Source organism: Bolinopsis microptera, chromosome 8 (assembly GCF_026151205.1).
Source record: "Bolinopsis microptera isolate Bmic1 chromosome 8, MBARI_Bmic_1.0, whole genome shotgun sequence".
NCBI classification, from domain to species: domain Eukaryota; kingdom Metazoa; phylum Ctenophora; class Tentaculata; order Lobata; family Bolinopsidae; genus Bolinopsis; species Bolinopsis microptera.
The window spans coordinates 124,714-152,599 of NC_087079.1; the positions used below are offsets into that span (position 1 = coordinate 124,714).

General features: G+C 37.8%; 4 protein-coding genes across 4 annotated transcripts in view; 3 read left to right on the forward strand and 1 right to left on the reverse strand.

Annotated features, from left to right (window-relative positions):
* The first annotated feature begins 131 nt into the window (after nt 1–131).
* LOC134820014 (acyl-CoA-binding protein-like) lies at nt 132–2,080 on the forward strand. The gene is made up of 4 exons (XM_063830189.1): nt 132–296; nt 469–595; nt 1,355–1,417; nt 1,619–2,080. Exons 1-4 carry the CDS (start codon nt 270–272, stop codon nt 1,693–1,695), a joined length of 294 nt encoding a protein of 97 aa, XP_063686259.1. The 5' UTR covers nt 132–269; the 3' UTR covers nt 1,696–2,080.
* A 104-nt stretch (nt 2,081–2,184) lies between these two features.
* On the reverse strand, nt 2,185–27,027 carry LOC134819912 (ER membrane protein complex subunit 1-like). Its single transcript, XM_063830064.1, has 21 exons — nt 26,934–27,027; nt 26,581–26,810; nt 26,164–26,311; nt 25,857–26,018; nt 16,617–16,720; nt 16,392–16,519; nt 9,929–10,115; nt 9,690–9,800; nt 9,357–9,478; nt 9,017–9,171; nt 8,708–8,819; nt 8,491–8,577; nt 8,241–8,309; nt 7,888–7,993; nt 7,582–7,659; nt 7,325–7,432; nt 6,917–7,106; nt 6,139–6,269; nt 5,756–5,913; nt 5,506–5,598; nt 2,185–3,083 (listed from the first exon to the last, which is right to left on the reverse strand). The coding sequence occupies exons 1-21, from the start codon at nt 27,017–27,019 to the stop codon at nt 2,940–2,942; spliced, it is 2,709 nt and encodes a 902-aa protein (XP_063686134.1). The 5' UTR covers nt 27,020–27,027; the 3' UTR covers nt 2,185–2,939.
* LOC134819952 (furin-like protease 2) lies at nt 12,576–16,263 on the forward strand. The gene is made up of 8 exons (XM_063830115.1): nt 12,576–12,727; nt 12,925–13,099; nt 14,005–14,212; nt 14,377–14,580; nt 14,717–14,880; nt 15,058–15,180; nt 15,352–15,481; nt 15,660–16,263. Exons 1-8 carry the CDS (start codon nt 12,590–12,592, stop codon nt 15,997–15,999), a joined length of 1,482 nt encoding a protein of 493 aa, XP_063686185.1. The 5' UTR covers nt 12,576–12,589; the 3' UTR covers nt 16,000–16,263.
* Nucleotides 19,307–27,886, forward strand: part of LOC134819826 (ATP-binding cassette sub-family C member 4-like) — a 51,071-nt gene continuing 42,491 nt past the window's right edge. Inside the window, exon 1 of the mRNA XM_063829975.1 lies at nt 19,307–19,333. The gene's annotated coding sequence lies outside the window, so the exon portion shown is untranslated. The remainder of the gene's footprint in view (nt 19,334–27,886) is intronic.

Consider the following 27,886-nt stretch of genomic DNA (forward strand, 5'->3'; position numbering starts at 1 on the left):
TACGGTTATTGTAGCGGAGGCAGTGCACGTGCTCTGATTGTGACTTTACCCCCGTGGTATCTGTACAGCATTGTGTTCGCTATTGTATCGCTCCTACACCCTGTAAATACTTGATTGGTCGAGTCTTCGTACTAGTAGAACAATAGCGGTGGCTTTTCTCCACAAGCCAAACTTTGAGTTTACTGACCGTTACAGTGTTTGTTCCGTTGCGTCTCTGATTACATTCAATTTGAAGTGGAGATACCCGCCAGTACAGTTCAGCTTTAATAATGACAGACACCGCAGCTCTAGTCAAGGTCAGGCCCCCAGATTAAAGATTATACTCATATCCTACAAGACTTCTTGTATTGTTTCTTAAAACAGATAGCGATTCTCCTATCAGATTGCTGTCATCTGACACCGACTCTTCATCACTGCTGTTTTAATGTGTCCTTCGAACAATAACACCGAGCTACATCACGTTACCAGGAGTTTGAAGCAGCTTGTAAGAGTATAGAGAACGCGGGGGAACCCGTGCGAACCAAGATCAGCATGAGGGACCTGCTGGAACTGTACGCTCTCTTCAAGCAGTCCAAAGTAGGCGACTGCAATACAGGTTTATATAAATACAGGTTTATATAAATACAGGTTTATATAAATACAGGTTTATATAAATACAGGTTTATATAAATACAGGTTTATATAAATACAGGTTTATATAAATACAGGTTTATATAAATACAGGTTTATATAAATACAGGTTTATATAAATACAGGTTTATATAAATACAGGTTTATATAAATACAGGTTTATATAAATACAGGTTTATATAAATACAGGTTTATATAAATACAGGTTTATATAAATACAGGTTTATATAAATACAGGTTTATATAAATACAGGTTTATATAAATACAGGTTTATATAAATACAGGTTTATATAAATACAGGTTTATATAGATACAGGTTTATATAAATACAGGTTTATATAAATACAGGTTTATATAAATACAGGTTTATATAAATACAGGTTTATATAAATACAGGTTTATATAAATACAGGTTTATATAAATACAGGTTTATATAAATACAGGTTTATATAAATACAGGTTTATATAAATACAGGTTTATATAAATACAGGTTTATATAGATACAGGTTTATATAAATACAGGTTTATATAAATACAGGTTTATATAAATACAGGTTTAACTACGAGTACGATCTGTTAGGTTCATGTCAGGATATTTTTTAGGGAGCGTGATTATTCTTTCACTGATTCAAGATGAAAGGGTCCCCACTCCCCTTAGTTCAGGCAAAATTGATATATCGTATAATTATTTGAACGTATTTATATATGAATTACCTTTCAGCTCGGCCGAGATACCCAAACTTTAAAGGAATGTCGCAGTGGGACGCCTGGAAGAGTAAAACAGGTTCCAGCGACCAGCACATTATTATCATCACGATTTCTATTTAGAATATTATAATAATTTCATAATATTAAAAACATAACGGTAAGTTTCATAAGAGCTAATCACGCTTTTATAAAAGAAAAGCCAACTTTGAAATGTGAATTAACGCGCCCATAATAAGAACGATTTTATACTTATGATTTTGATTGCCTAAAATTTCAGGGATGACAAAAGAGGAAACGATGACAGGTTACTGTGATCTTGTGAAGAATATATTCATAACAATAGAGTCCGAGTAGTGTTTAATATTGTTCATTAATTGCACATTCATGTGCGACCAAAATAAGATAGAACTATAATGAGCTCACAAACACCAAGGTTTAAATAATGCAATGTATAAAAACTTTAAGTTTTATTTCTTTATGTGTGACCGCAGTGATGAATTTAGTCGTTTTATACGGCAGTTTGCCATTTTGAAAAATTACGTTCTAAGCTGTGATCTCAGAACGGTGCTTTTCCATTTTCGTGGGACAAACCTTGATGAAAAAGTTTTACGTTAATGCTCATGTCTATAAGTATATTTTAAATGTGATGGGCAGTCAATGGTAACCTTAGATTTAGAATTGCGACGCTCGAAAACATTGCAGCTTATTATGATATTATGATACGATGTCTGAGCGCTGTTTGACGGCATTAAGCTTTTACTTTCAATTTATTATTTGTTTATATTTAAGGGTTGTGACTAGTCCATTTTGAAACTGACATTTAAGTAATTGAAAAAGAAGAAGTTTGTTTTTTAAACAATCATAGAATTCAAATCAAATGAAAACAGAGCAAACAACTCAAAATATCCGTAAATTATCAGCAACTTTTTATTCCAATTCCTCATTGGATTACTAAACTGCAGTCTCAACTCTCAGACTAGACTTAATACTACCAAGAAGAAGCAAGAGTATTTTATGATTCTCAAAACTGAAAACCTTCCACATTAGAAATAAAGTTACTAACCTCATATATAAAATAAATACTACTTTCGTATCGGCCCTAATGAGAACAGCCTTGGTGCCTATAATATATGAATAACGATTCGGACGGCAATGGGATGGTTTCAATTATATATTATTATTACTTATCTGCAAAATTACAGATTGGAAATTCCGGTCGCATATCCAATAAAAATATTGTGCGGTAAGGCTTGTCGTTTAACAAGAGCCGTTCGAATCAGGGCCGAATAAGTTAATATAAATTATCTACTTACTTCAGCTTATCAGTATAAAATAATCAAACAGTCAACACTGCAATAGATAGCTTAAATAAGAAAGTTACTCCATTGTGAGTGTATCTGATAGAGCTACTAGAGTCAAAGTAATAGTCAAACTGAATACTAGCCAAGTATCTTGCTCTATTTCTTCCATTTTAACTCAAATACCCAGATAAAGGTATTCTGATAAGGTAATACACGTGACCGACGGTCAACAAGCTCAGTAACAAATAAAATAAATCACCAATGTAAAGATCAAAGCTAATAACAAACTACCCCACTTTATTTCCACTTTTTATTCAAAGCTTTATTTTCAGCTAGAGCTTGAGTCACTATCGTGGCGAAGCAAAGTCCCAGTAAAACTAGTCCTATAAGATAATAGTCGAAATCTTCGTTCAACATGTCGAATGTCTTGGCTGGAGTCACCTGAAAATAGAACTAGGTTAGGGATGATTGAGGTAATTTAAGGTTGATTGTCTTCATTAATTAGATAACATAAAAGAGAGATCTCCCCATCTTTTTTATATTTTTTTATATTTACTTTATTTACAATTGAAACTTCAAACTCAGCGCCATTGTATTCCAAATGAATCTTAATCAGCCGAGACTAAGGTGCTCTAGAATTAGATGCTAATGGTCTAGTTCTACTTTATTTTAATGTCACCAGGACAAACATCCGGACTTCAGTTGATTTCACTGGCCGAGAGTCTCTTAACTATTTGCAAGTGTCCACCCGCTGTCCTATATCAATCTAAAGGCAGCTGTGTTGACAGACGAGCCGGAACGAATTATGAAGTAGAAATTAATGAACTAGTACAGGTGTCTACTTGTTTTTACAACAAATAACAATTAACAAAATGAGAATGGAGATAATGACAAGGGATCTGGAGGTGCCTCGTGGGGTCGGCTTTTTAATGAAGACAAACTAATACCCAACTATAGAGTTTAATTAAAGGCTAGCTATTAAAGTCAAGGAGCACAGTTTATTGTATTATATATTGTTAAGTTCGCTGTTAGTACTTTGGCTTGATCCGAGGAGATGCTGGGGAGAAGTAACTTTTGTCGAATCGCCTTAGTTGTGTTTGCAGCCTTACTGGCCATTTATACAACAAATAATGGTGAGCATATAATTAGCAACTAATTAATTAACCTTCTAATCTTAATACCAAGCATCTAGGAGCGCAACGTAGAAAATATTGTGCACACAGTTTCCAAACCTGTATTTATTTTCCGTATTTGATTGCCTGGATTATCATAAAGGAATAAAACATAGCAATGTGCTGAGCAGCTATATTTTTGACAGGTCCATCACGAAAATCAATATTTCAGAGTGGAGAGATGTTTCCTTCGGGGAATATCTAGATGTGGAAATAGACCAAGGGTTAGAAATAAAGATACTGTACAATCCAGAGGATCCTAACAAGGTCGTCAGAGTTTACTTCTGTAACTCAGAAATAAACTGTTACTTTTTCGAGCTTCAGCTCGGTAGCGGTTTATACTTGTATCACGGATGTACTGAAGGCTACCTTGATCTGCCAAAAGATGAAGAAAACAAACCTTGGATTCTCAAGATCTACAGAAGAAAAGCTCGGTTGATGATAGACTTGAATGGAGTAAACAGACTAGAGCACGACACAACATTAGGAAGCTGTTCCGAATTCTGGAAAGCAAGTCAGATTTCCAATGTGAAGTTCGATGCAATCTCTCAAAACGTGATGACACAGTACAGGATAGCAGTGCCACAGCAGAACGAGGATTTTACAGGTAAAATATACATTTTAAAATACTGAAAGTTAAGGAGGTAACGAAGGAGGGACGGATTTAGCAGGTCAACACTATACAAAATTATTAACATGGGCGGCATAGTATTAAAAGTGTCGATTCCTTCAGCAGGGAATAAAAAACAACCTTAACACAGATACTTTTAACATAACCCCTTATATAATAGAGCAGCAGTAATTTAACACGTTTTACATCCTTCTCGTGAACCAAGCAGAGACACAAGTTCTTAATACACAAGCACGTATCTGGACGGAGGTGGCTTTAAGAGGGGCCGGGAGTGACACTTCGAGGAGGGAGCAGAACCTGTCTCCAAAGAGACTGAAGGAAGAGTGCACTGTAAGATGATGCAGCACAGAAATAGATCAGGTTAGCAGATATTCTAATTACTTTTTTGAGTTTACTCAGTGAACATCACACAAGGCTGATCTTTACTATTGCTACAAGGCCGGTCAGGGTCCCAATCTACAAAACTTTAAATACTATTTATTGGGGACACAGCACCTGAAACTAACTCTTATTTCAGGGGTTAAGACTGTTTGGAGAGAAGAAAGTATATGTTTAGAGAGAAGATAGGAACTCTTTGGAGTGAAGATGGGAACAACTGTAGGGTACAGACAGTGGTAACACTACAAAATACAGCACTGTTCAACTAACTGATATTATCAGACTGTTTATATGAACATAAATCTGAGGTTGCAAATGATTTAATGACGAGTGCTTAAAGGACCATTGAATACGGGTTTTATTGTGGTTATATGACAGTATAAGTGTTTGTTATAGATTGTTCTAGTACATTTGCAGTTCTGTTTTGCGACATTTGTTGTTGCTTTTCCGTTCATTCAGAGGGTAAAACTTATTTTGAGTGCACTAAAGGATTTATAAACTTTGCTCTTAATTATTTGCTTGCGTAACATCTTAATACGATATAGTTAAGTTACTATTGGGGTTACTATTATATACTCATACTGAAAATCCCCCGAGTTTCAATTAGACATATTATATCAATTAAAGTATCATACTTATGATTCCTTTTTGAATCATATGTATATCAACTGTGGACACGTACCCTTGCAAAATAGAGGTCAGTTCCGTAAGCGAAGAGGAGAGATGTGGACTCAAGACCGGTAACACCCGTAACCATGCCAGTGATATCTTGTAGCTGAAATCAGTACATATCATATCAGTCAACTACAGCAAACAGATAGATTTCAAATTTATCTAAAACATTATCTGATCTGTCAGTGAATATCATGTGACATAATTGATTCCATTATTTATTGTGATCGAAGTAAATAACACAATTCAGAGTACCGTACCGTTTTGTTGTAGGTAACGTAAGACATGGGAGCTAGAGCGAGTTGCGGGGTGTAGGGTACCAGCTGTTCTTGTCTGTCCTCAGCTGTGGGGATGGTGGGTCTGCGGGGGTCCAGTAGGGCCTTGGGTACCAGAGCTATCCTGCCTCCTGATTCAGCAACTGAGCAGAGTTAGTAGTGTTAGTAGTGTTAGTAGTGTAGTTACCATGATTACGTGGTAGTTACCATGGTTACGTGGTGTGTAGAATGTGAAACTGGCTTACACAAGGTGTGTTTGACTTAAGTTGCTGGAAGTTCAGGGAGCATTTATTAACCCAGCTGTACTTATTGAGGGCTTGGAGTAATCCTTCAGTATAGTTTATTGACTACTACATGACATGACTTACAAAGTACAGCCCGGTTAGTGATGGACTTGAGAGTAGTTGTAACAGCGACAGCAGAGAGAGGGGAGGTTGCGATGTAAGCTTGTTGGATTGAGAAGGAGGGGGTCCGGGGGAACAGGGACGAAAACTCAGTCCTGAGGGAAGGAGTAGTATTAGTGAGGTACTGTTAGGTACAATAGTTACAAACTGTGGTTTATAGTTTCATTACACGGAGAAGTGAAATAATCTATTATTAAGTAATCAGATTTTTTCCGTTCACCCTTCTGTAAAAAGGCAATAGTGAAAGGTTACGAATGGACGTTTTTGCAGAAAAACGTGGATTTTGGAGATAGCGATAGGCGGGTCTGAATATGTTGTCATCTGTCCTTACTTCCGTCCGTTACCATGACAACCAGCGCGCAGTGCAGCGCGCGAGGATTGCTTGCGGAGATGTGATATATAGATAGCCTGTGGTCAATGAATGCGCGGCGCGACTGTATTTCAATGTATATAACGGTGTAATGTATTGTATTAGGTTATAAGCCCAATTTGTACGTGGCATGCGTAGTATAATGTACTAATGTGTATCAATATTATTATTATGAAGTGAGCTGATTGGAGCTTATATTTATAGTTAATGTTATAGTGAACGGAAATCTAGCGTCCGCCAAAACGAAACATCGGGCGCAATTCTTGTTAAATTTTGAGAACTTAAGAAATACATAGCACAAACTTGTTATATAATATAAATAGCACTTAATAATAATGTGCTAGTATAAAAGCTAATTTAACTGCTACATACGTGTTAGGAGCGCTGGGTAGGAAGAACTCCACGACCACCACCTCGTATCTCCTCAGCTTGCTGCACCAGATGTGGTAAAGTAACCAGTTCTCCACCACCAGGAGGTGCACTGGACCAGAGTACTGTTTGTGTCGGGCGTGGTACAGCTGGGTGCCGGATATCATGTCGTACAGCTGCACGTCCACCAGAACTGAGAGGTGGAGTTAGTTTACTGGGGGGCCGGGGGGGGGGGGGGGGTTAGTTTAGCGGGGGGGCTGGTATTTAGCGGGGGATTCTAGCCTACTTTAACAGACATAAAGGTGAGATTCAACATTTAGACCAATGTTGTGTTTCAGATATTCAAGCAAATCTACAGGTCAAATATAAGAACTTGTTATGCTTAAAAGGAAATTAAAAAAAAGTAAAAACCCTTATCTCCAGCTCCTGACTCTACTGCAACAGCCATCACATTGGGGTTGATGTACTTGTGAAGAACGGACCTGTCCCCTAGTACTCTACCTTGAGAGTAAACTGCGTCTGTGGTACAATGGGAATGTTAGATTAATACAGGCAAGAGCTGCAGTTATAATTTGTTGAGTGTTAAATGGGCAACTAGATACTAAGATACCTTGTACCGGAGCGCTGATGGGATTTAATTGTAATTATCATCTGTGTTTAAAACTAACCATTAGTAGCTTTACTTTTCACATCTAATATCTTGTCTCCTCTCAGATGAGCTGACCAAGTTTCTTCAACTCTTGTTCCTGCGATTAGAACGTTACTTACTATTTACAGTGGCTATGATAGGCAAATTAGAACTATCAAAAGAAACCTCCAACAGTTTGTGCTATCTTATCAATAATCCATACATTACAAATTCAAACTCATCCACAATCGACCAACCAAAAGCTGGCCCTGTTTTTTGCAACTTAAAACTTATATGATCAGCTTTTTCAGTCCTCTTCATTCTTTTCCTTAAATGTTGTTCCTACCTTTGAGGAAAAATCCCTTGAGTTCCATCTGGTCAGGGTATACGAGAGTGAAATAGAGTGGGAGATGTTCCACTAGCTTGTGAAGTCGGGGAGGGTAGGTGTGTACCTGGAGTAATTAGTTAATTAGTTAATTAGTCTAGTTAATGAGTTAATTGTACGATATGCTAATTAGTTAATTAGTTAATTGGATGATAAGTCGATTATATAATGAATGTGTAGATCATGGCCATATCTACTTTAATCAATTAGAAAATATCATCGCAATTTTAGGTTCTAACTATGTCTCATTATGCAAGACATTTATGACATATTCTTTAATAGAAAGTTCTATTCAAAATGTAAAAAACCAGTACCTCGTTGTCATCCGTAAGAATCAGCATGACCTTGGCGAACTCATTATCTTCTACAGCAGTCAGCTGAATCTGAAACCATATAAAATTAGAAAATTATGTAGATCAGTAGTTTAATTTCTAAACGACAAAATAGGAATAGCTTAATTCGACAACGAATTGAACACCGTTAAATCGTTAATAGTATTAACAACAATATTGTGTTGAATAAATAATATTGTGTTGTATAAAAAGACAGTTTCTATGTCTAAACCTGAGCTAGTTTAGACTCGAACTCTTGTCTGTACTGCAGTGATCCATCAAGGGGGTTCAGAACCGTCAGAACTGCTTTCTTACTGTCCTGTGGTAACAGTGTTACGATGTAGAACACAGATAATTTAAGATTGAATGATTATGAAAATGTGTAACTAGCATCATCAAGGAGGGAATAACAACAACATTTAAAAAGGTTCCAACTAGAAGTAACTCACTAAAGAAGTGCCCAACACAGCAACCAGGGCTGGGAGAGGATAGTGAGAAGCTGATCTGATCATGTGCACTTGGTACTGTCCGTTGGAGAGCGGGGCGATGTTATCTAGATACCTGACAGGGGTTTGGTTGGTATTTTGGGGGTATTTAGCAGAGATTTTAGAGAGGTGGGAATTTATTTTGAAGTGAAAAGAAGTTGCAGAAGATTAGCTAAGGAGGTCATCTTATTGTGCCTATTCTACAACACAATGATAATCTTATCCCTGTACAACCAACAGCTTGATCCAGAACACACGCTTTAAAAAACAAACCTGCTCCAAATAATACGAGCAGTGCCGGAATGCAGCACGTGCACTTTTCCACAGGTGGAGATTGCAAAGATCAACTTGTTGAGGTTGAAAGAGTCCCGCTCCATCTCCGGAGACACATCAATAAGTGCCGTTCCAAAGTACAGGTTTATGAACTTCTGTTAGGGGAAAAGAGTTAAATTAATACTACTGTTAAAGGAAATACTACTCATTGGTTGAACATTCATATTTAGCAAACTTTTATTTGGATTAGCATTTTTATTTACTCTGGGTTATCAGCAAACTCGCAGGTACCAAAGAAGACGACGATACCTAAATGAAATTAACAGAGAAACATGGAAACCTGGAGATCTTGCAGCTGCATGGTGATTCGTTCAGTCCACAGCTTGATAGGGTTAGTGTGGCGGTGAAGACTGACAGGGATAAAGGAGCTGGCAGGAAGGTCCAGTAAAGTAGCCGATACAACTGGGATAGTTTATACATTATACATTATTCACTTACACGAAACACAGTAAAGTAGCCGATACAACTGGGATAGTTTATACATTTACACAAAACACAAATGTTATGAATTATAATCCTTCAATCTGGGACACTACACTTAAATGTCATGAATTTGAGAGAAGACAGCTACAAAAGGATGAAAATTGAGAAAAGACAGCTAAAAAAGACTGACCAGAAGAGAGACTCTCCTCCCTGATCCAGCCACAAGTTTTGTTACTTCCAACAACTGTCACAGACTGATCCTTCCAAGTGAGGAACAAACCTGGCACCCTCACTGTTGTCACTGAGGGTACAGGTAAGTGAGGGGGGATTGATAGTCTAATTTGGTTAATCTATAGCTGCTACTCAATGATAATTTTAACTAGATCGTCGTAGCACATTTTTGGTTAAATAAGGCTGGATATGACGTACTCAGACTACAAGGATGAGAGGCAGTAAGAGTAGTCATGCTGAGAACACCTCCTCTTCCCTCTGCTAACTCTCCTAGAGAGTAGGAGTGAGCTTCGAACCCGTTAGAGAGCTGAACTAGAGACACAGTGTGATCTGCACGGGACACGAGGGCGATGTGATCTGATCCTACCACTTGTCCTATAACGTCCTGAGGAATTTGTAGAAATTAGGAAATATTTCTCTTTAATTTCTGTGGAGAATTACCTTATTATGGATTAGTCTTTACAAGACCGTTAATTCGGAGGGAAATACTTTTTCCTATTTGCGAAAAAATGAATTTTGAAGGTAACAAAAAGTAAGGATATAGGGATAAGTTGACTGGAACACATGTGATCGTGAGGAGTAGATTAGTAGATAATATTCTTCTATTAGTAGATAATATTCTTCTATAAAATCTCCATTTTATTAACAGCTTTTCTGCGCAGGAAACTGTTGAAATATCTTAAACCCGGCATAAAGGAATATTCCATGTATAAAGCTGAATTTAACTCCTAAAACCAATTTCTATGATTTCAGTATATATTTCAAAACCAACTTATCAACACGCTGCTATCAATTATTGGTTATCTCAATAACAATTAAGGTTTCCTGGCACGAGCTGACATAACCTGATAACCCCACCTAAACTCAATCCTTTGAACTCCAACCTGACCAACAATCTTACCTCAATCTAACATTGGCCCCTTCTGAGTCGGGATGTTTCCATTTTATTTCATAGAATATAATCTGGTAGGACAGACAAAGTTTATCAATTAATTTTCCTCGTTCAGTTTGTAATGCACAGTGATCTGGTGAGGAGATGTGTTTATCTTAAAACTGTGAGGTATAAAAACCTTGCAATTTCTTATCCGACTTTTTAAACTCCTTATCTCACGCCGCCGACCATTACAAATTGTTCTAAATCTGTCTCAGTCTACGTCACTTGCATGACTTCAACAACTAATGAAATTCCACTCAATAAAACTATTGGCAAAGGTAACCTGACCTGTACTATACGGCTGTGTGCTTCAAAGATCATATTGCAGTCTGGTAACCACGTTTTTCGTTTCAATGTAAGCCTCTGACACTAGAATCACATACATGTACATGTATTAAGACGCAATGAAACTACCGGACTACGATATATGGGGACTTGCCACCCCATGGCAACATTAAAATATATCGACTCTGTTACATCGTTTCCTCAAATTATTTGTTATATAGTAGTGTTGAAAGTATTGACTAGAATCACATACATTGTACATGCACCTTGTCCATGTCAACATCCACTTTAAACACACACACGCAGCTTGTCAAGGTGTCTTTATTCCTATTTAACATTCCTTGACAGAGTTGTAACAGGTTGTACAGTAGTAAGAGTGTTAAGTTGTAGGTATCTAGAACTAGTGGGCATTGTGCGTATCAAGTAGGGTTTCTGTGCAGCTAGTACACATTGCACATCTTCTACTGTTCATTGTGCTGTATAGATCATTTTATTTTGAGGGACCATGTTTGTTCACTGGTTGCGGTATTTCTTGCTCTTCGTTTGACAATATTAAAATTCCTCTTTAAATTAGTCCGCCTTGGATTTTTTACAAGTCGTTGTACATAGTACATACATAAGAAAGTCTTATTATGTTAATTTTTACAGTAACTGTATCGTTATTTCTAACATTTAAATTCGTCCCACAATGTTCATTATTTCTCGTTCAACACACATGTTAAGAGAATGCAAGGAAGCATGCTAAGAATGTAACTTTATTTAATACACCCCTTGCAAACTGACCCCTCTACTCTTTATATTATGTGTAAAATGAGATGACGCTAAACACTTGAGTTATCTTATTTCCCGTGAGTAATTCATTTAGATTTGTGTGTGTGTCGGCGTGTAGGAGTGTTTGCTGTTCCTATTAGTACTCTATTTGTTGTGTTGGCAACCCTGACCAGGAATGATGAAATGTACATACCTTCAATTCCTGAGAGTTCTGGCTATTCTTATTGTTATTTTGTTCATTACTTGTACTGCTGGATAAAAACATATGTCCTGATGCTGGTACATAACGCCGACGCTGGGCTGTTGTACTACCTTTTGTGTTGATGCTATTTTAATTTTTAGGAAATTCGAGTTATTCAGAAATCTGTACACCTTATTCTAACAGATTTTAATGCTATATGACGTGACTGATGTGATCTGGTTTTGCTAAAAATAGCCGCTCTGATCACGTACTCTTTTACTCCCGGATATTCAACCCTAAATAAGCGGCAATACATTTCAGTTTTCAGAACCTTAAATTACAAATTGAATTGGAAGTTGAGTAGGAGATTTTCTCATTCTCGTGGCAATGATTTAAATAATACGAGTCATAAGACAAAGTGACAATTAGGACATCATCTGTTTGCCTGTCATTTCATTTTGACTAAGTTGCTGCATTTAATCGTATAACCTGTCAGAATTTTCCTACTATATTTAAATACTATCTTTTGTTGTCACGAACAGACGATTTTTCGGCAAATTTTTGATTTGTTATAACGCCAATCCAATCACAAACGGCGAGCCAACAACTTAATAATATAGAAGTGCTATGTTACCCTATACCTGCAAGGGTAACCACTTCAGATCCTCATCACCACTTTTATCAGGCCATGTTCCAACTTGTGCTGCTAAGTTGTCTTTTAGTTCGGATACACAGTATACGAGATAGCGGCTTTTACTTACTGGATGAAAACAAGGAGTACACTAACAATGGACTTCTCATTGCAGACAAGATCTCTCATCATATGGTGAATATTTGTGTTAGTGTTGTTATTGGTGTTAGTGTTGTTAGTAAATGTGCATTACCACAACGTTATCATAGCTGAAGACAGTGAGATAATTGTTAGTCACTAATAATTATCTCACTAATAATGTTAGTGGTTTTTATTCGTGTTGCATGTCCCCTCACTCCTTACTAATCCCCACCAAGAATCCTGACCAACAGATAGGTTCAGTGTGTGATGACAACTTTGACGACACGGCAGCCACCGTGATCTGTAGGGAGATGAAATTCAACACTTCTATATCCTTCGCTTCTGGGTCCAACACGGAGTACACTAGCTGGAGGATGAAGAAAGACTTTGATATCGTACTAGACGACATTACTTGTGAAGATCCAGGTACCTGGTACACGGTTGCTTTACGGCTGAACATAACCATCAACCATTCCATCATATTAATTAAATTTCATAGAGCTGTATAGAGCACAACCCTCCTACCCCCATATTTGTAGCCCTGAATAACCCTCTCTCCCCAGATTTGTTGCGCCGAATAACCCTTCAATCCCAGATTTGTAGCCCTCAATAACCATCTCTCCCCAGATTTGTAGCGCCGAATAACCCTTCAACCCCAGATTTGTAGCCCTGAATAACCCTCTCTTCCCAGATCTGTAGCGCCGAATAACCCTTCAACCCCAGATTTGTAGCCCTGAATAACCCTCTCTTCCCAGATCTGTAGCGCCGAATAACCCTTCAACCCTAGATTTGTAGCCCTGAATAACCCTCTCTTCCCAGATCTGTAGCGCCGAATAACCCTTCAACCCCAGATTTGTAGCCCTGAATAACCCTCTCTCCCCAGATTTGTTGCGCCGAATAACCCTTCAATCCCAGATTTGTAGCCCTCAATAACCATCTCTCCCCAGATCTGTAGCGCCGAATAACCCTTCAACCCAAGATTTGTAGCCCTGAATAACCATCTCTCCCCAGATCTGTAGCGCCGAATAACCCTTCAACCCAAGATTTGTAGCCCTGAATAACCCTCTCTCCCCAGATCTGTAGCGCCGAATAACCCTTCCACCCTAGATTTGTAGCCCTGAATAACCCTCTCTTCCCAGATCTGTAGCGCCGAATAACCCTTCCACCCTAGATTTGTAGCCCTGAATAACCCTCTCTCCCCAGATTTGTTGCGCCGAATAACCCTTCCACCCAAGATATGTAGCCCTGAATAACCCTCTCTTCCCAGATCTGTAGCGCCGAATAACCCTTCAACCCAAGATATGTAGCCCTGAATAACCATCTCTCCCCAGATTTGCCGTTCTCCAGCTGTTCGATAGTAACAGAGCACGACTGCCAACACAAGCACGAGCAGGTGTTCCTGTGGTGCGGGTGTACCCCTGGTGATTATGTGCGGCCCCAATATAAGGGTTGTGCTCCGTGCCCTGAGCAATCTGTGGGGTCTCAGGATGACATCATGTCTTGTGTTTGTGGGGTGGGGACAGTCTGGGAGTACGAGGCGTGAGTTATATATATTGTTAATTAAATAGGAAACTGGAGGGACAAGTAATCTTTTATTCAAAGTCCTTTGGCAAATATCAAACTTATTTGAGTTTAAAATGAAAAATGAGAGTTCTTTGTCCAAAGCAGTAAGCATGTTTCAATAAACCGGCCCCCACTCTCAGTTGTAACGAATGTCCAGTAGACACGTACAAAGACGCTGTAGACGAGTCAGCGTGTCAGAGCTGTCCGGAACACTCCACCTCTGAACCAGGAGCCGAGATCTGTACATGTGATGCGAGCTATTTCTGGAACAACGGGAACTGCTTCAAGTGCCCTGCTCACACTGTTAGTTCTAGGGGCAGCAAGGCACTTATAGAGTGTATCAGGTACAACTAGTCAAGTCTACTTTATTACATTGTAACATCAGGAGCTGTGTGATTTAAGTTATAATGTGATTTAAGTTATAACATATATGTATAATGTCCTGACACGCAGTGAACCTCACACCCCCTAACTGCCCAGTTGTCCGAGTGGAAGTTCCCCGATACACGGCAGTACAGCGTGCAGCTGTGCAGCAGGGCTGTACTGGAACACTACACACTGTACCACGTGTGGTGTTAACACTTACAGTACACAACACTCTACTGCCTGCTCTCAGTGCCCGCAGAACACTGTGTCTGAAGCTGGTTAGTGGGATATTAACTATAGTAACTATAGTCACACTTCACATTTCACATGTTATCCTTTTAAACCAGTATTAAACCAACTATTTCATTGGATATTTCTCCCAAAACCATATCTTGTAAGTTGTATTTTATCGATATAAAGTGGATCAGGTGAAAGTAAACCTGACAATTCCACAGGATCAGCACACTGTACGTACTGCCCACAAGGTCATGTTTGGCAGGACTACTCCTGTGTTAGCTGTCAGGACCTGGATCACGACTCCTGTCCGAGATGTCCTCCAGGGTACAGCATCACTCCAGGTAACCTGAACTAACACCTTAGTAACACCTTAGTAACACCTTAGTAACACCTTAGTAACACCTTACCCCACACGTCTGATTTATTAACAACCACTTGAGTTCTTATAACCAACAAGTTCTGTTTCTCCCAATATTGGATAGTTGTATTTATTAATGCGTCCTTGTTTTAAGGTAACATGTGTATAGAAGACAGGGTGCCCGGACCCGAGAAACACAAGGCTGCTGCTAAGAACTGGTCCACAATAGTGCTGGGAATTGCACTTGTTGTGTTATTAGCATTCGTTATTATTCTAGTCTTCATGTGAGTGCAACACACAAATAACTTCTTTCTTATATGCAGCTATTCAAACACCAAATATACAAAACAATGGTCCCTACATCTTCTTGCAATTAAAATAACATACATCCAACACCTCTAACCATTTTCAGTTGAAAAAGTAATAAAACCCCTAAATCCTAACCCTACACCACTTATCCAGGTTGTTTAGAAACAGGAGACGAAGTCCCCCTAAGTCAGCAGCCCCGCTAGTTCCCTACCATGTAGTACGAGAGTCTGAGTCCTACTCTCCCTACGAGGAACCAATCTACGAGCGGCCTAATGCACCTGATCAAAATGTCATATACGACGATCCACGAGCAGTGCAGTACGTAGAACCAGATGCAGATCCAATGTATGTGCAGAGTGATAGGGGGGAAGTGACTGAATATGTGCAGGCAGAGACATGTGGTGAGCCGGGGTATTCTGTGTTCTGTGGTAATGCACAGGAACCTCAAGGGAACGGCTTTACTGACATAGATAATATCTATGACAACATTTGAGAGCAATGGCGAGGAGGGGATTTTTAATTTTAACTTGAACGTTTTTATTTTTATCGCAAGGCGAAATTACTTTTGTATTATTGTGTAAATTTTTTGTGTTTGAATGTTTGTTTTTATCTTATGTGTAAAACTGTTGAGGTTTTGTAGCTTTTAAAAGAATGTTTTAATGCATGAATAAAACCCAAGAATTAAACTTTCAGGTCAGAATATTTAAGGTTTACTAGACGCAAACTCAAATTCATCGTGATTGACTACACATAACTCAAATGATGCGTTTTACTACTAGAAGGATAAGCAGAGAATACTCTCTTAGTTGAAGACGTTCACTGCAGATATAATATGTAGATAAATTCACAGTAAACGTAAAAAGTAGAATAACGATCACAACTGACCTTGCTGATAGCTTTGACGGCCCGCATAGCTCCGTCCATAACAGCGATAACAGCAGACATTTGCTTTCCAGACACAATGTAAGTGGACTTTCCCGCAGCGCTAATCGAATCTACACTCCATGTAATACCTGAAAGTGAGCAGTAAAAAGACCCCATTTTCCTTTCTTAACACCGAATGTTTTATTCATAGACACTTTCAACTATCCAACAGAATTTAAAACTTACCAATATCTGAGAGTTTTACTTCAAGGAAGGAGTCTTCGCCGATCGTTTTGTAGAAAACTGAGTCACCTTGTAAACCGGCAATACTGTCTTCTGATGTCACAAGCCTGATTAGTGGTCAATTTTAGAAATAATTCCGGACCGTGTCCCGTGAATGCTAAGATATCTTGAAAAACGGCATAAACTTCCATTTCAAATTATACAGCAACGAGCAGTGACATAATTATTGGCGTACAAACGTACGTGCGCGCGGACCTAGTACATACGGCTCTTACATATCTAGAAAAACGTTTTCGCGTGTTCCTGAACAGAAGTACTTGAGACCAGAATTGCCGGATTTTTGCCGGATAATCGCGCTGCAAATTTCCCAAACTTTTCCAAAATATCACTTGAAATCATGGCCAACTGTCCGCAAAACTCGGCAAATATTTACAGGACAATACCAACTTCCACATACACCACTGTGAAGTAATATAGACATAGCGATCACTAGGTAATACCTGAAACACAAGGATAAGTTTTGTTATTTGGCGCTGATTTTTTTGCCGGATTCTTGAATAACGGAAAATCGTATTGATAGATTTTCTTTAAACTCTTCAAATAGTTAGAGCATTATAATACGGTCAATTTCAGGGAGTATAAAAAAATTTCTTCGTCTGTGAGTGGAGATACAAGGTCAAACACAAGAAAATATCTTCATTTGGCCAGAATTTTTGCCGGATTCTTGAATAACGGAAAATTTTATTGATAAATGTTCTTTAAACTCTTCAAATAGTTAGAGCACTATAATACAGTCAATTTCAGGGAGTATAAAAAAATTTCTTCGTCTGTGAGTGGAGATACAAGGTCAAACACAAGAAAATATCTTCATTTGGCCAGAATTTTTGCCGGATTCTTGAATAACGGAAAATTGTATTAATAAATGTTCTTTAAACTCTTCAAATAGTTAGAGCACTATAATACGGTCAATTTCAGGGAGTATAAAAAAATTTCTTCGTCTGTGAGTGGAGATACAAGGTCAAACACAAGAAAATATCTTCATTTGGCCAGAATTTTTGCCGGATTCTTGAATAACGGAAAATTGTATTGATAAATGTTCTTTAAACTCTTCAAATAGTTAGAGCACTATAATACGGTCAATTTCAGGGAGTATAAAAAAATTTCTTCGTCTGTGAGTGGAGATACAAGGTCAAACACAAGAAAATATCTTCATTTGGCCAGAATTTTTGCCGGATTCTTGAATAACGGAAAATTTTATTGATAAATGTTCTTTAAACTCTTCAAATAGTTAGAGCACTATAATACAGTCAATTTCAGGGAGTATAAAAAAATTTCTTCGTCTGTGAGTGGAGATACAAGGTCAAACACAAGAAAATATCTTCATTTGGCCAGAATTTTTGCCGGATTCTTGAATAACGGAAAATTGTATTAATAAATGTTCTTTAAACTCTTCAAATAGTTAGAGCACTATAATACGGTCAATTTCAGGGAGTATAAAAAAATTTCTTCGTCTGTGAGTGGAGATACAAGGTCAAACACAAGAAAATATCTTCATTTGGCCAGAATTTTTGCCGGATTCTTGAATAACGGAAAATTGTATTGATAAATGTTCTTTAAACTCTTCAAATAGTTAGAGCACTATAATACGGTCAATTTCAGGGAGTATAAAAAAATTTCTTCGTCTGTGAGTGGAGATACAAGGTCAAACACAAGAAAATATCTTCATTTGGCCAGAATTTTTGCCGGATTCTTGAATAACGGAAAATTTTATTGATAAATGTTCTTTAAACTCTTCAAATAGTTAGAGCACTATAATACAGTCAATTTCAGGGAGTATAAAAAAATTTCTTCGTCTGTGAGTGGAGATACAAGGTCAAACACAAGAAAATATCTTCATTTGGCCAGAATTTTTGCCGGATTCTTGAATAACGGAAAATTGTATTGATAAATGTTCTACGATGGCATCTGATACAATACAATACAATAAGTGGAGCACAGAAAGATAAAACCGTATGTGTAACAGATTAATCTTGCCTTGTTTACTCTAAACAATGTGTAATCCTTTGTTGGGTCATATTCCACTAAGGACTGAGGTTACCACAAACACGATGGCATCATTGTTTGGAATTGCCCTTGTACAGGCAACAATGTTACCAGATTGATAATTTGTTTACCCATGCACAATAGAGGTACTGGAAGCTGTATATCCGGAGTAAACTTTGATGGAGGGAAAATTTTGAAAATGTCCTACCGATAGGACATTTTCAGATTTCAGCTTTCCGCGGCCCAAATTTCACTGTTTTCACTGAATTTTTCCTGAATGGCCATCTAGTAAAGTCACTGAGGATGGTACAAGACACGATTGAGGTACTGAAAGTTCTATTTCCAAAGAAAGGCTTCATAAACGGGAATTCATTAGAATAAAAGAAGAGATTTTGAGAGATTTTTTAAGAGAAGCTTTCCTGCTGTCTCCTTGACCAAAATATCGCGGTTTTGGCTAAAAAAGGACTGGAACCTGTATATATCCGGTAAAAACTTTGATGGAAGGAAAATTTTGAAAATTTCCTACCGGTATAGCAGGACATTTTCAGATTTCAGCTTTCCGTGACCCAAATTTCACTGTTTTAACCAGTGGCGTAGTGTAGGGCCCCGCTGACCCCGCTGTGCGGAGGGCGCCATCTTTAATACTTTCAACACTACTATATAACAAATAATTTGAGGTATGAGATATGATAGACGAGCGTAAGTGTTGACGTGCAAAGGACTGCTGTGAGTGTACTTGAAGATTACTCATCCTCCTCCTTCTCATCAAAACTATTCTCATCAAAACTACTATCTGGACTGAAGGTTTTGCGTTTACAGTGTTTATTGTGCTTCTGAACATTGAACTCTTGATAATATAACTATGTCAAATAATCAGAGCTCAGACACTAGTCTCCACTCTTGTGAGCGCCCTTTAGAACATTTGAACTTTTCATTCCAGTCTGAAAAATCAGAGAACTGTAACAATTGTCTGTCAAAAGACATCAAGATTAACTTTTTAGAAAAAAAGTTGTCTTTATTGAATGAAATTATCAGAACTAGTGATCTCATTGCTCAGTACAATGATAGTCTCATATCAGATCAAACTCAAATACAAGAACAGAGTTTTAAGTGTGAAAATTTGCTGCTAAACTTATCAGAGGAGATTGAATGTGAGATCATAACCATTACCCCTCAGTCACACGTTGTTATCAATCAAGTAGAAGCGTTTGATGTAGATGACATTGTTGTGGAAGATGTTGTATCGGACAGTTTGTTTGTTGACAACGATGTCGTGGACAAGGTTGTTCCACAGGAGGTTGTTGGAAACGAGATTGTTATCAGTGAGATTGTTGTTCACGAGGTTATGGCAGACGAGGATGATGTGTCTGATCTCCCTGTATCTACTGCTACTGGTGAATCACGGATCAACACCCCTAAGCCCAGAGACAAATATCCAAACTTGGTCCCTGCCCCTGTCTACGATCCTATAACACCGGGGCCAATGAATATATCTGTAACTTGCTCCCCATCACCAGTGAAACCAGTTACCCTACTAGATGATGGTCCATTCTCTAAATTTTCACTTGATCTATTAATGGAAGAACTTGAGTTCAGTCACGGTTTTAAAAACAGGAAATCGGTTTATTTTGGTGACTTTCCCTATGAGTATTCAGGTGCAACACATGACCCAAAAAGTGTACACAATGATTCCTACCTTGCTAAACTCAGCTCCTACATTAATGTGATATTACCCAATTTCAGACACAATAGTATTCTCGTCAATCTATATGAAACTGGAGCAGAGTTCATGCCAGCTCATAGCGATTCTGAATCATGTATTGTAGAACACTCTGATATTGTAACCATTTCACTTGGTGCGACGAGAATACTGCAAATTAGATCAAACGGCAGCAATGAAGTTGTGGGCTCTGTGCAGCTTCAGCATGGAGATGTCTTCATTATGTCCAAATTGTCTCAGGCTGACTTTCAACATGAGATACTGCCAGACGAAATGTGTGATGAACCCCGGATCAGCATCACTCCAAGACTGATGAAGCCCCCTAGGATCACTCAGTCAACTGAGTTTGGTCTGCGTTCACCGCCCCCACCCATCCCTCATTCAGGACACAAACTGACAGACTCTTCTTCACCTGCACTCTCAGTTTGCAAACAGTCAGCTAAAGCTTCACAAAAGTCTGTCCTATTCATAAGCAGCTCTATGTTCAGGTTTCTTGATGCGGACAAGTTATCATCGTCCACTGTTAGTGCTAGTAAACTGTTTTATCCTGGGGCTGATGCCAAAGTAATGTTAAATAAACTAAAAACTGACCTACACTCTGTTCCATCCCCATCTATTATTTATATTATGACAGGAACTAATATAATGTGAACACAGTCTATTTTGGCTCAAAGTCACTGAAGGATGCAGCGGGTGACATTAGTAATCTCTTAAATTATCTCAAGTCAGTGTATCCGAATGCAACAATTAATGTTCTCAATATTCTTCCCAGGAGTACAAAAGGCCGCAATGATGTTGTGGCAGAGCTGAATAAGGTTATTCAGGATATGTGTAGCAAAGATTCTTGTTTTAATTACATTAGCACCCATAATTTATTTAACTATAATAGAAGTGGATTCAGGAAAGAATTTTATTTTGCCAGACCATCTGCAAAAATATCTGATAACTGTCACCTCAATACAAGCGGTGTTATTCGACTCAGTGGCGTAACTTTGCCTGTTGGCGCCCCCCTGCCGAAAAAAGCGCCCCCCTGTTGGCGCCCCTCTCCCCTTTTGGTGCCCCTCACTAAAATTGAACAAATTAGGTGATTTTAGGGGATACGCCGGTAAAATCTCTAAAAAAATGTGTATCTAGAGCAAAACGCGCAGTTTTGCTAGTACTTTAGTTAAGTTTTCGAAATTGTCCCACATTCAAACGACGATTTGGCGCCCCCCTAAGACGGCGCCCCCCTGCACAGCGGGGTCAGCGGGGCCCTTCGTTACGCCACTGATTCGACTTGCTAAATTTCTGAAGTATTGGGCCCATAAGCAAGTTTGAATTTTCAGAAAGATTGTTACCATTTATTTCATCTAGATAAGGGATAATTACACATTGTTCCTCATGTTTATTGAAGTTTTAGAAAGTTTTGTTATTATCTCATACAAATTTGCCAGTTCTGCAATTTATCTTATTCTGACAAGTTTATAGCAGCATAAATTGGAAAAATTTTCATGCTCTCACAGCAGTTCTTGCATTAACCCGTGCATTAGTAAAATCACAGTTTCATACCATGCCAAAAAGCTTGCAGTGGGACATTGCAACATGCAGGGAGGACTAACAGGTATGCCAAAATGTCTTGAAATCCAAGATCTAATCTGGAAAGAGAAATTAGATGTTTTATGCCTGAATGAAACAAATCTTAAGTCGGATATTGACTCAGCCAGTCTAAACCTACCCAAGAATTTTACTTTTATCCGCAAAGACCGTTCTAACGACAATGGTCATGGGGGATGTGGCATTCTCATCAGTGAGCACATAAAGTTTAAAATGATTCAACTAAACTTAGTTTTGCAATATGACCAAATCGAGGCTATTTGGATCCATCTTACAGATTGCAATATTTTCATCTGCTGTTTCTACAGATCTGAGTTGTTTAGTCCTCTTGACAAATTTTTAGATTATATGACAGACTGCATGATGAGTATAGGAAGTAAGAATGTTATTTGGCTGGGTGATGTAAATGTAGACCAAAACAACATCAGCAGTATGAACTATAAGAAATTAGACATTACAATGAAAATGTTTGGAATGGTACAGGTAGTTCAGGATATTACCCGCATTGCTAAACTAGGAAACAGAATCACAAAGACCACAATCGATGTTGTCATAACAAACACTTACTCCAAGTTTCTTGACTGCAAAGTCCTTGATGATTGTATAGGAGATCATCAGGTCGTAAAGTTCATTGTCGATTTCAATGTGCATAAGGCCTCAAAATTCAAGAAGTTACTAATAAGAGATCACAGCAAAATGAATGTTACTGCTCTTAAAGAATTTTTGGAAACTTGTGATTATAGACCAATAATAGATTCAACTAGTCTGAATGATGCAGTTGATGGTTTAAACGAACATATTGATCACTACTATGATCACTTCTGTCCAATTAAACAAATTAAGTGCCATAGTGATTACATCCATAAGCCATCTCCAGAATTTTTAGAAAGTAAGAAATTGAAAGGGAAACTTTACCGTAAATTTTTAACACACAACAAGAACAGACGTATACATCCAAATGGTCTTATACACTGTAATAAATGTGACTCATTATGGATGGCATATAAACGGCAGAGAAACGATTCAACCTATTTGTCTAGAATTATTAGGAAGACTAACTTAGCAACAGAACTGAAAGCCAAGTGTGCCATGAATGATCTAAAGGGTGTATGGAAAACGATAAAAACAGCATCAAATCTGCCTGTTAAAGCTAACAATATCAATAACAATCTTGATGCTGAAACCACCAATAAATATTTTGCTGAAATAGGTCCAAAGATCCAAGCAGAAGTGCAGCTGGAAAATGAAAATGAATTTCTATCTTATCTACAAAATGAGCAGATTGACAACGAGACCAGCTTGAATAGCTTTACTGAAATAACTGAGTCCAATATCTTAGACTATGTGGCAAGTATCCCTTGTAGCAAATCCACTAATGATCATATACCATTGAGAGTGTTTAGACAAATTTTACCTGCATTTATTGCTCCATTAACACATCTTGTAAATTTGAGTTTATCCAGTGGCATCATGCCAAACAGCTGCAAGGTTGCAAAAGTCACCCCAATCCATAAGGATGGTGATACTGAGAATCCTAGTAATTATCGACCAATCTCAATTTTACCGATTCTTGGAAAGTGCATCGAATTTTGTGTGAACTCCCAACTGACTCAATATCTTGATGAAAAGGGAATACTTTCAGAGCATCAATATGGTTTCCGTTAAGATCACTCTACAACTTATCTCATGTTAGATCTGTTTGATCGTATATTTACTGCTAAGAACAGTGCCAAGCATCCTGCAATTATCTTCCTGGACATCAGAAAGGCATTTGATACTGTTAACCATGATATTCTAATTCAAAAGCTGAAGCATTATGGAATAAAAGATACTGCATTGAGCTGGTTTAGGAGCTTCCTCACAGATAGATTACAGCAAACTAGAGTTGGGAGTAGGATAAGCAGTGTACATTCATTGAACTCTGGAGTGCCTCAAGGAAGTATATTAGGACCAATTCTATTCAGCATTTTTATCAATGACCTGCCTAATGCATGCCTATATTCTAAACCTTATCTATTTGCTGATGACGGTGCATTATATTTTGACAATATATCTAGAGGAAACTATGGTAACATCAAACAAGAGTTGAAATTAGTTATCAGATGGCTTCAGGCTAATAAACTATCCCTGAATAATGAAAAAACAAAACTAATGATCCTTGACTCTAAGCCTAACCTTGATGCCATCCTTGTTGAATTTGTGATGACCTTACTTTGATAATCTGTGAAACTAAATCCCATAAGTACCTTGGACTTATAGTTGACAGCAGATTGACATTTAATGAACATATTGATTACATTAAGAAAAAGATATCCAAAAGAATTGGTGCTATGTATAGATCAAAAAAACTTCTCCCTCTTAAGTTCAGGAAGATGTTTGCTAATGCACTTATGTTGCCACATTTTGACTACTTAGACACCATCTGGTCAAGAACATATAAAAAACGACTAGGAGAGTTAGATATCATGTACAAAAAGGTTGCTAAAATAGCCCTAGATGTAAACATCAGAGAGAGGTCGGTTAATGTATACAAAAATATGGGATGGCTTCCTCTCCATTTGAGACGACAGGTTCATCTTAGCTCATATATGTACCGTATAATCAATGAAACATGTCCAAAGCATTTTATCAGGAAATTCTCGTATATTTCTGGTGGATCACGTGAGGCAGAAAACTGCAATCTTTATACTCCTAAATCAAGATCTCACAAGGAGTTTAACTATCTAGGAACTAAGGCCTGGAACATATTACCAAAGTCCCTTAGAGAGTGTGACGACGTTAAGAAATTTTCTAAGTTATACAAAGAAACTCTTATGAATATGGTGCTAACTGATGAGAATTACCAAGGGGATAACTCTTACGATAAATTCATGATCCCACCCAACACTAGCCAATGTATCTAGGCAGTTATGTTATTTCAGTTAAGTTATCTCAGTACATAAGTGAATCCAATCCAGCCCCTGCAATCAAAGTATTTCCATGCCTATTAAGCTATTACAGGAAATTAGGAACATCAGTGGAAAGGTGCACTGTCAATCATTATTGCTCCATACCTCCAGTCCTCCTGTTATGTGCAATTCTCACTGCTATGTATGCTCCTCATTTGTATCAATTATATTGATGCTACATTGTTATAGAATATGAAATAATTTTCAACCGGTTTAATTTATTAACTTAGTGTAAATAGCAAGTTTGACAAAGGGATTACGTTTATTTTACGCGGAGTTCGTTTAAGTTTAGTATTGTAAATAGTTAATTTGACGAAGGGAATACGTCTATTTTACCCTGAGTTATGTTTTAGTTCAATCTTGACACAATTTTGAAATCATAATTTAATTATTTTATATATTATATGTATTGTCCATAACTAGGGTGGCCTGCTAACAGAACCATGATCTGCCTTGATTCATCCTTCAGCACAGAGAAAAGCTCCTTTTTTTATACATTATGATTACAGAGGATCTGATATTTAGATATATATTGCTGTGCTGTAAAAATTGACTTTATTTATTTATTTATTTATTTAGGGTGGCGCCAAATCGTCGTTTAAATGTGGGACAACTTTGAAAAATTTAACTGCAGTACTAGCAAAACGTTTCGATCTAGAAACACACTTTTTAAAAGATTTTACCAGTTTATCCTCTAAAATCACCTAATTTGTCCAATTTTACGTTTCTACTCTAAGAGGGGGAGGGGCGTTAACAGGGAGGCGCTTTTTCAGCGGGGGGCGCCAAAATGCAACGTTACTGCACTGGTTTTGACTGAATTTTTCTTGAATGATCGTCTATAAATATCACTGAGGATGGCACAAGACACGTTTGAGGTACTGGAAGTCAATACCTCAGTGCAGTGTGCGGTGTGTGTTCGATAAATAAAGTTCAACTTACTTAATCCCCTGAGTGGTCGACGGCAATGCAGCTTCAGCGACTTGTACAGTATCATGATTTGCATCGTATTTAATGCTCACTCCTTGAGCTGTTGAAGGGTCGAACAGAAATCCCTCAACTTTAGATCCGGATCGCATAAATCCCGCAAACTTCATACTGGGCCTAAAAGAGGAAATAGCTGTGATACAGTGCAATTATTATGTTTACTAGTCTATAATCTGTTACATCAAAAAAAGGGGGGAAAAATCAAATGAATTTAAGACATCAGTTGATAGAACAGAATCTAAATTTGTAATAATTTACTCACGAGATATCGATAGGAGAAGAGCCAATGTTATCATTTTTGCCCCAGTAAACATTGTTACGAGTGACCCTTATCATCTTTTCATACGACAGGGAGGCGTAGAAGAGGAGACCATCTTCTTCGTGGTGTGGTGTATCCAGTGTTAACATTCCTGGAGGAGAATATACATGATTTAAATTTAATTTGTTTTCAACAAAATGAACTACAGTGTTTTTAGAATCTTGATATTATCCTTTTAAAAGTAATGTCAACTCACTGTCATAATACAAAGTAACACTTGTGCCACGTCGACAGTAGTCACATCTATGCAGTAAACGCTTGACTATTGTTGCAGGCAGGCTCATCAAATAGAATAGATGAGTTTTTACTGCCACATTCGAAACAAATCTATTTCATTTATGTCTGTACCCGAATGCCTACCTGTTAAGATATCCCAATGTCTGTACCGGTTGGTACTGTGGTATGTTACCACCTCCTCTCCGCATATCACAGGATCCACCGTCACTGTGTCCTCCTCATTGAACTTGCGTCTCCACATGATGGCACCAGTTTTTGGGTGCAGTGCTGCAAGGATGTTCTTCTTGGTAATCACTACAATAGCACGGGAGTCTGCAATGCGGTGCTCCACTGCTCCCACATATCGCTGGTGCCTGAATAGAGTTGAATTTTAGATATGTACTATACAATCTAGATCCAGATACTTTCAGTGACTTAAATTATTTCTCGACAGTAGAACATTCAGGATTTTAAAATAGAAAAATTAATTAACTAACCAGTCATAGAGCCCAATCTGATCCTCGTAGATAGATTGTACAACGGCTATTAGGACCAGAACTAGAAGGACAGTCCTTTTGAACATCCTAAGAAAAGCTCGAGATAAATAATAAATCTGAGTGAGAGGTTAAATCCTATATTTTCTGTTTAAATGATTTAAAGCAAAAGACTGACATTAAAAAACTCTGGCTAAAATTATTAACTAATGCTAAAAATATGTTTCATCAATGTGTTGTCTAAAAAAAATCAGAGAAGGATTGTGACTATTTGTTCTAGCAACACTTTTTTAAATATACATTAGCTTTTATGAAAAACATCTTGAAAAATCTACAGGATGAAGAAAGGTGACCAGTAACTCTGTTCATGTTGGTCTTGTAAAATTACTCATGTAATAAATATTGCCTTGACATGATTAATTTGAGTAGGCCAGGACTTCAATCTTACTATATTATTTTTGGATTCGCCCTGCAAAAAATGTAACTGAGAGCCACTCTCCCGGCCCTGGCAAGCCATAGATCTTTCTGGTTAATGATTTTGTTGTACAATCAACATCTAAAGGGACTGGTCAAAAACCCCAATTAAAGGGAAGCTCAAAAAGGTCTACTTAAAAGTCAGTGACATGGAACAAATTATAACGTTCAAGAATATAAATCTACTAATTGTGGGTATATTAAAGTATATTAAAATGTAGGTTTTTTTTCCGATTTTGACCCGGGGATATACAGGGTGGGCCAAAAGTCAGAGGGCATACGTTGGCCTTAATAGCTCCGCCGTGTTTTATATTTGAGAGCTGTTGCTTTGCAGATGGCATACTGTACTTACTGGTTCGAGGATTCTGTCGTCAAAATTTGAAAATTCGAATATTTTAGACCACGCCCATTCAATATTAAAACACCTACCTTACTCGGGAATATAATGACTGGGATAAAATGGTGGGTTTTGGAAAATTCCG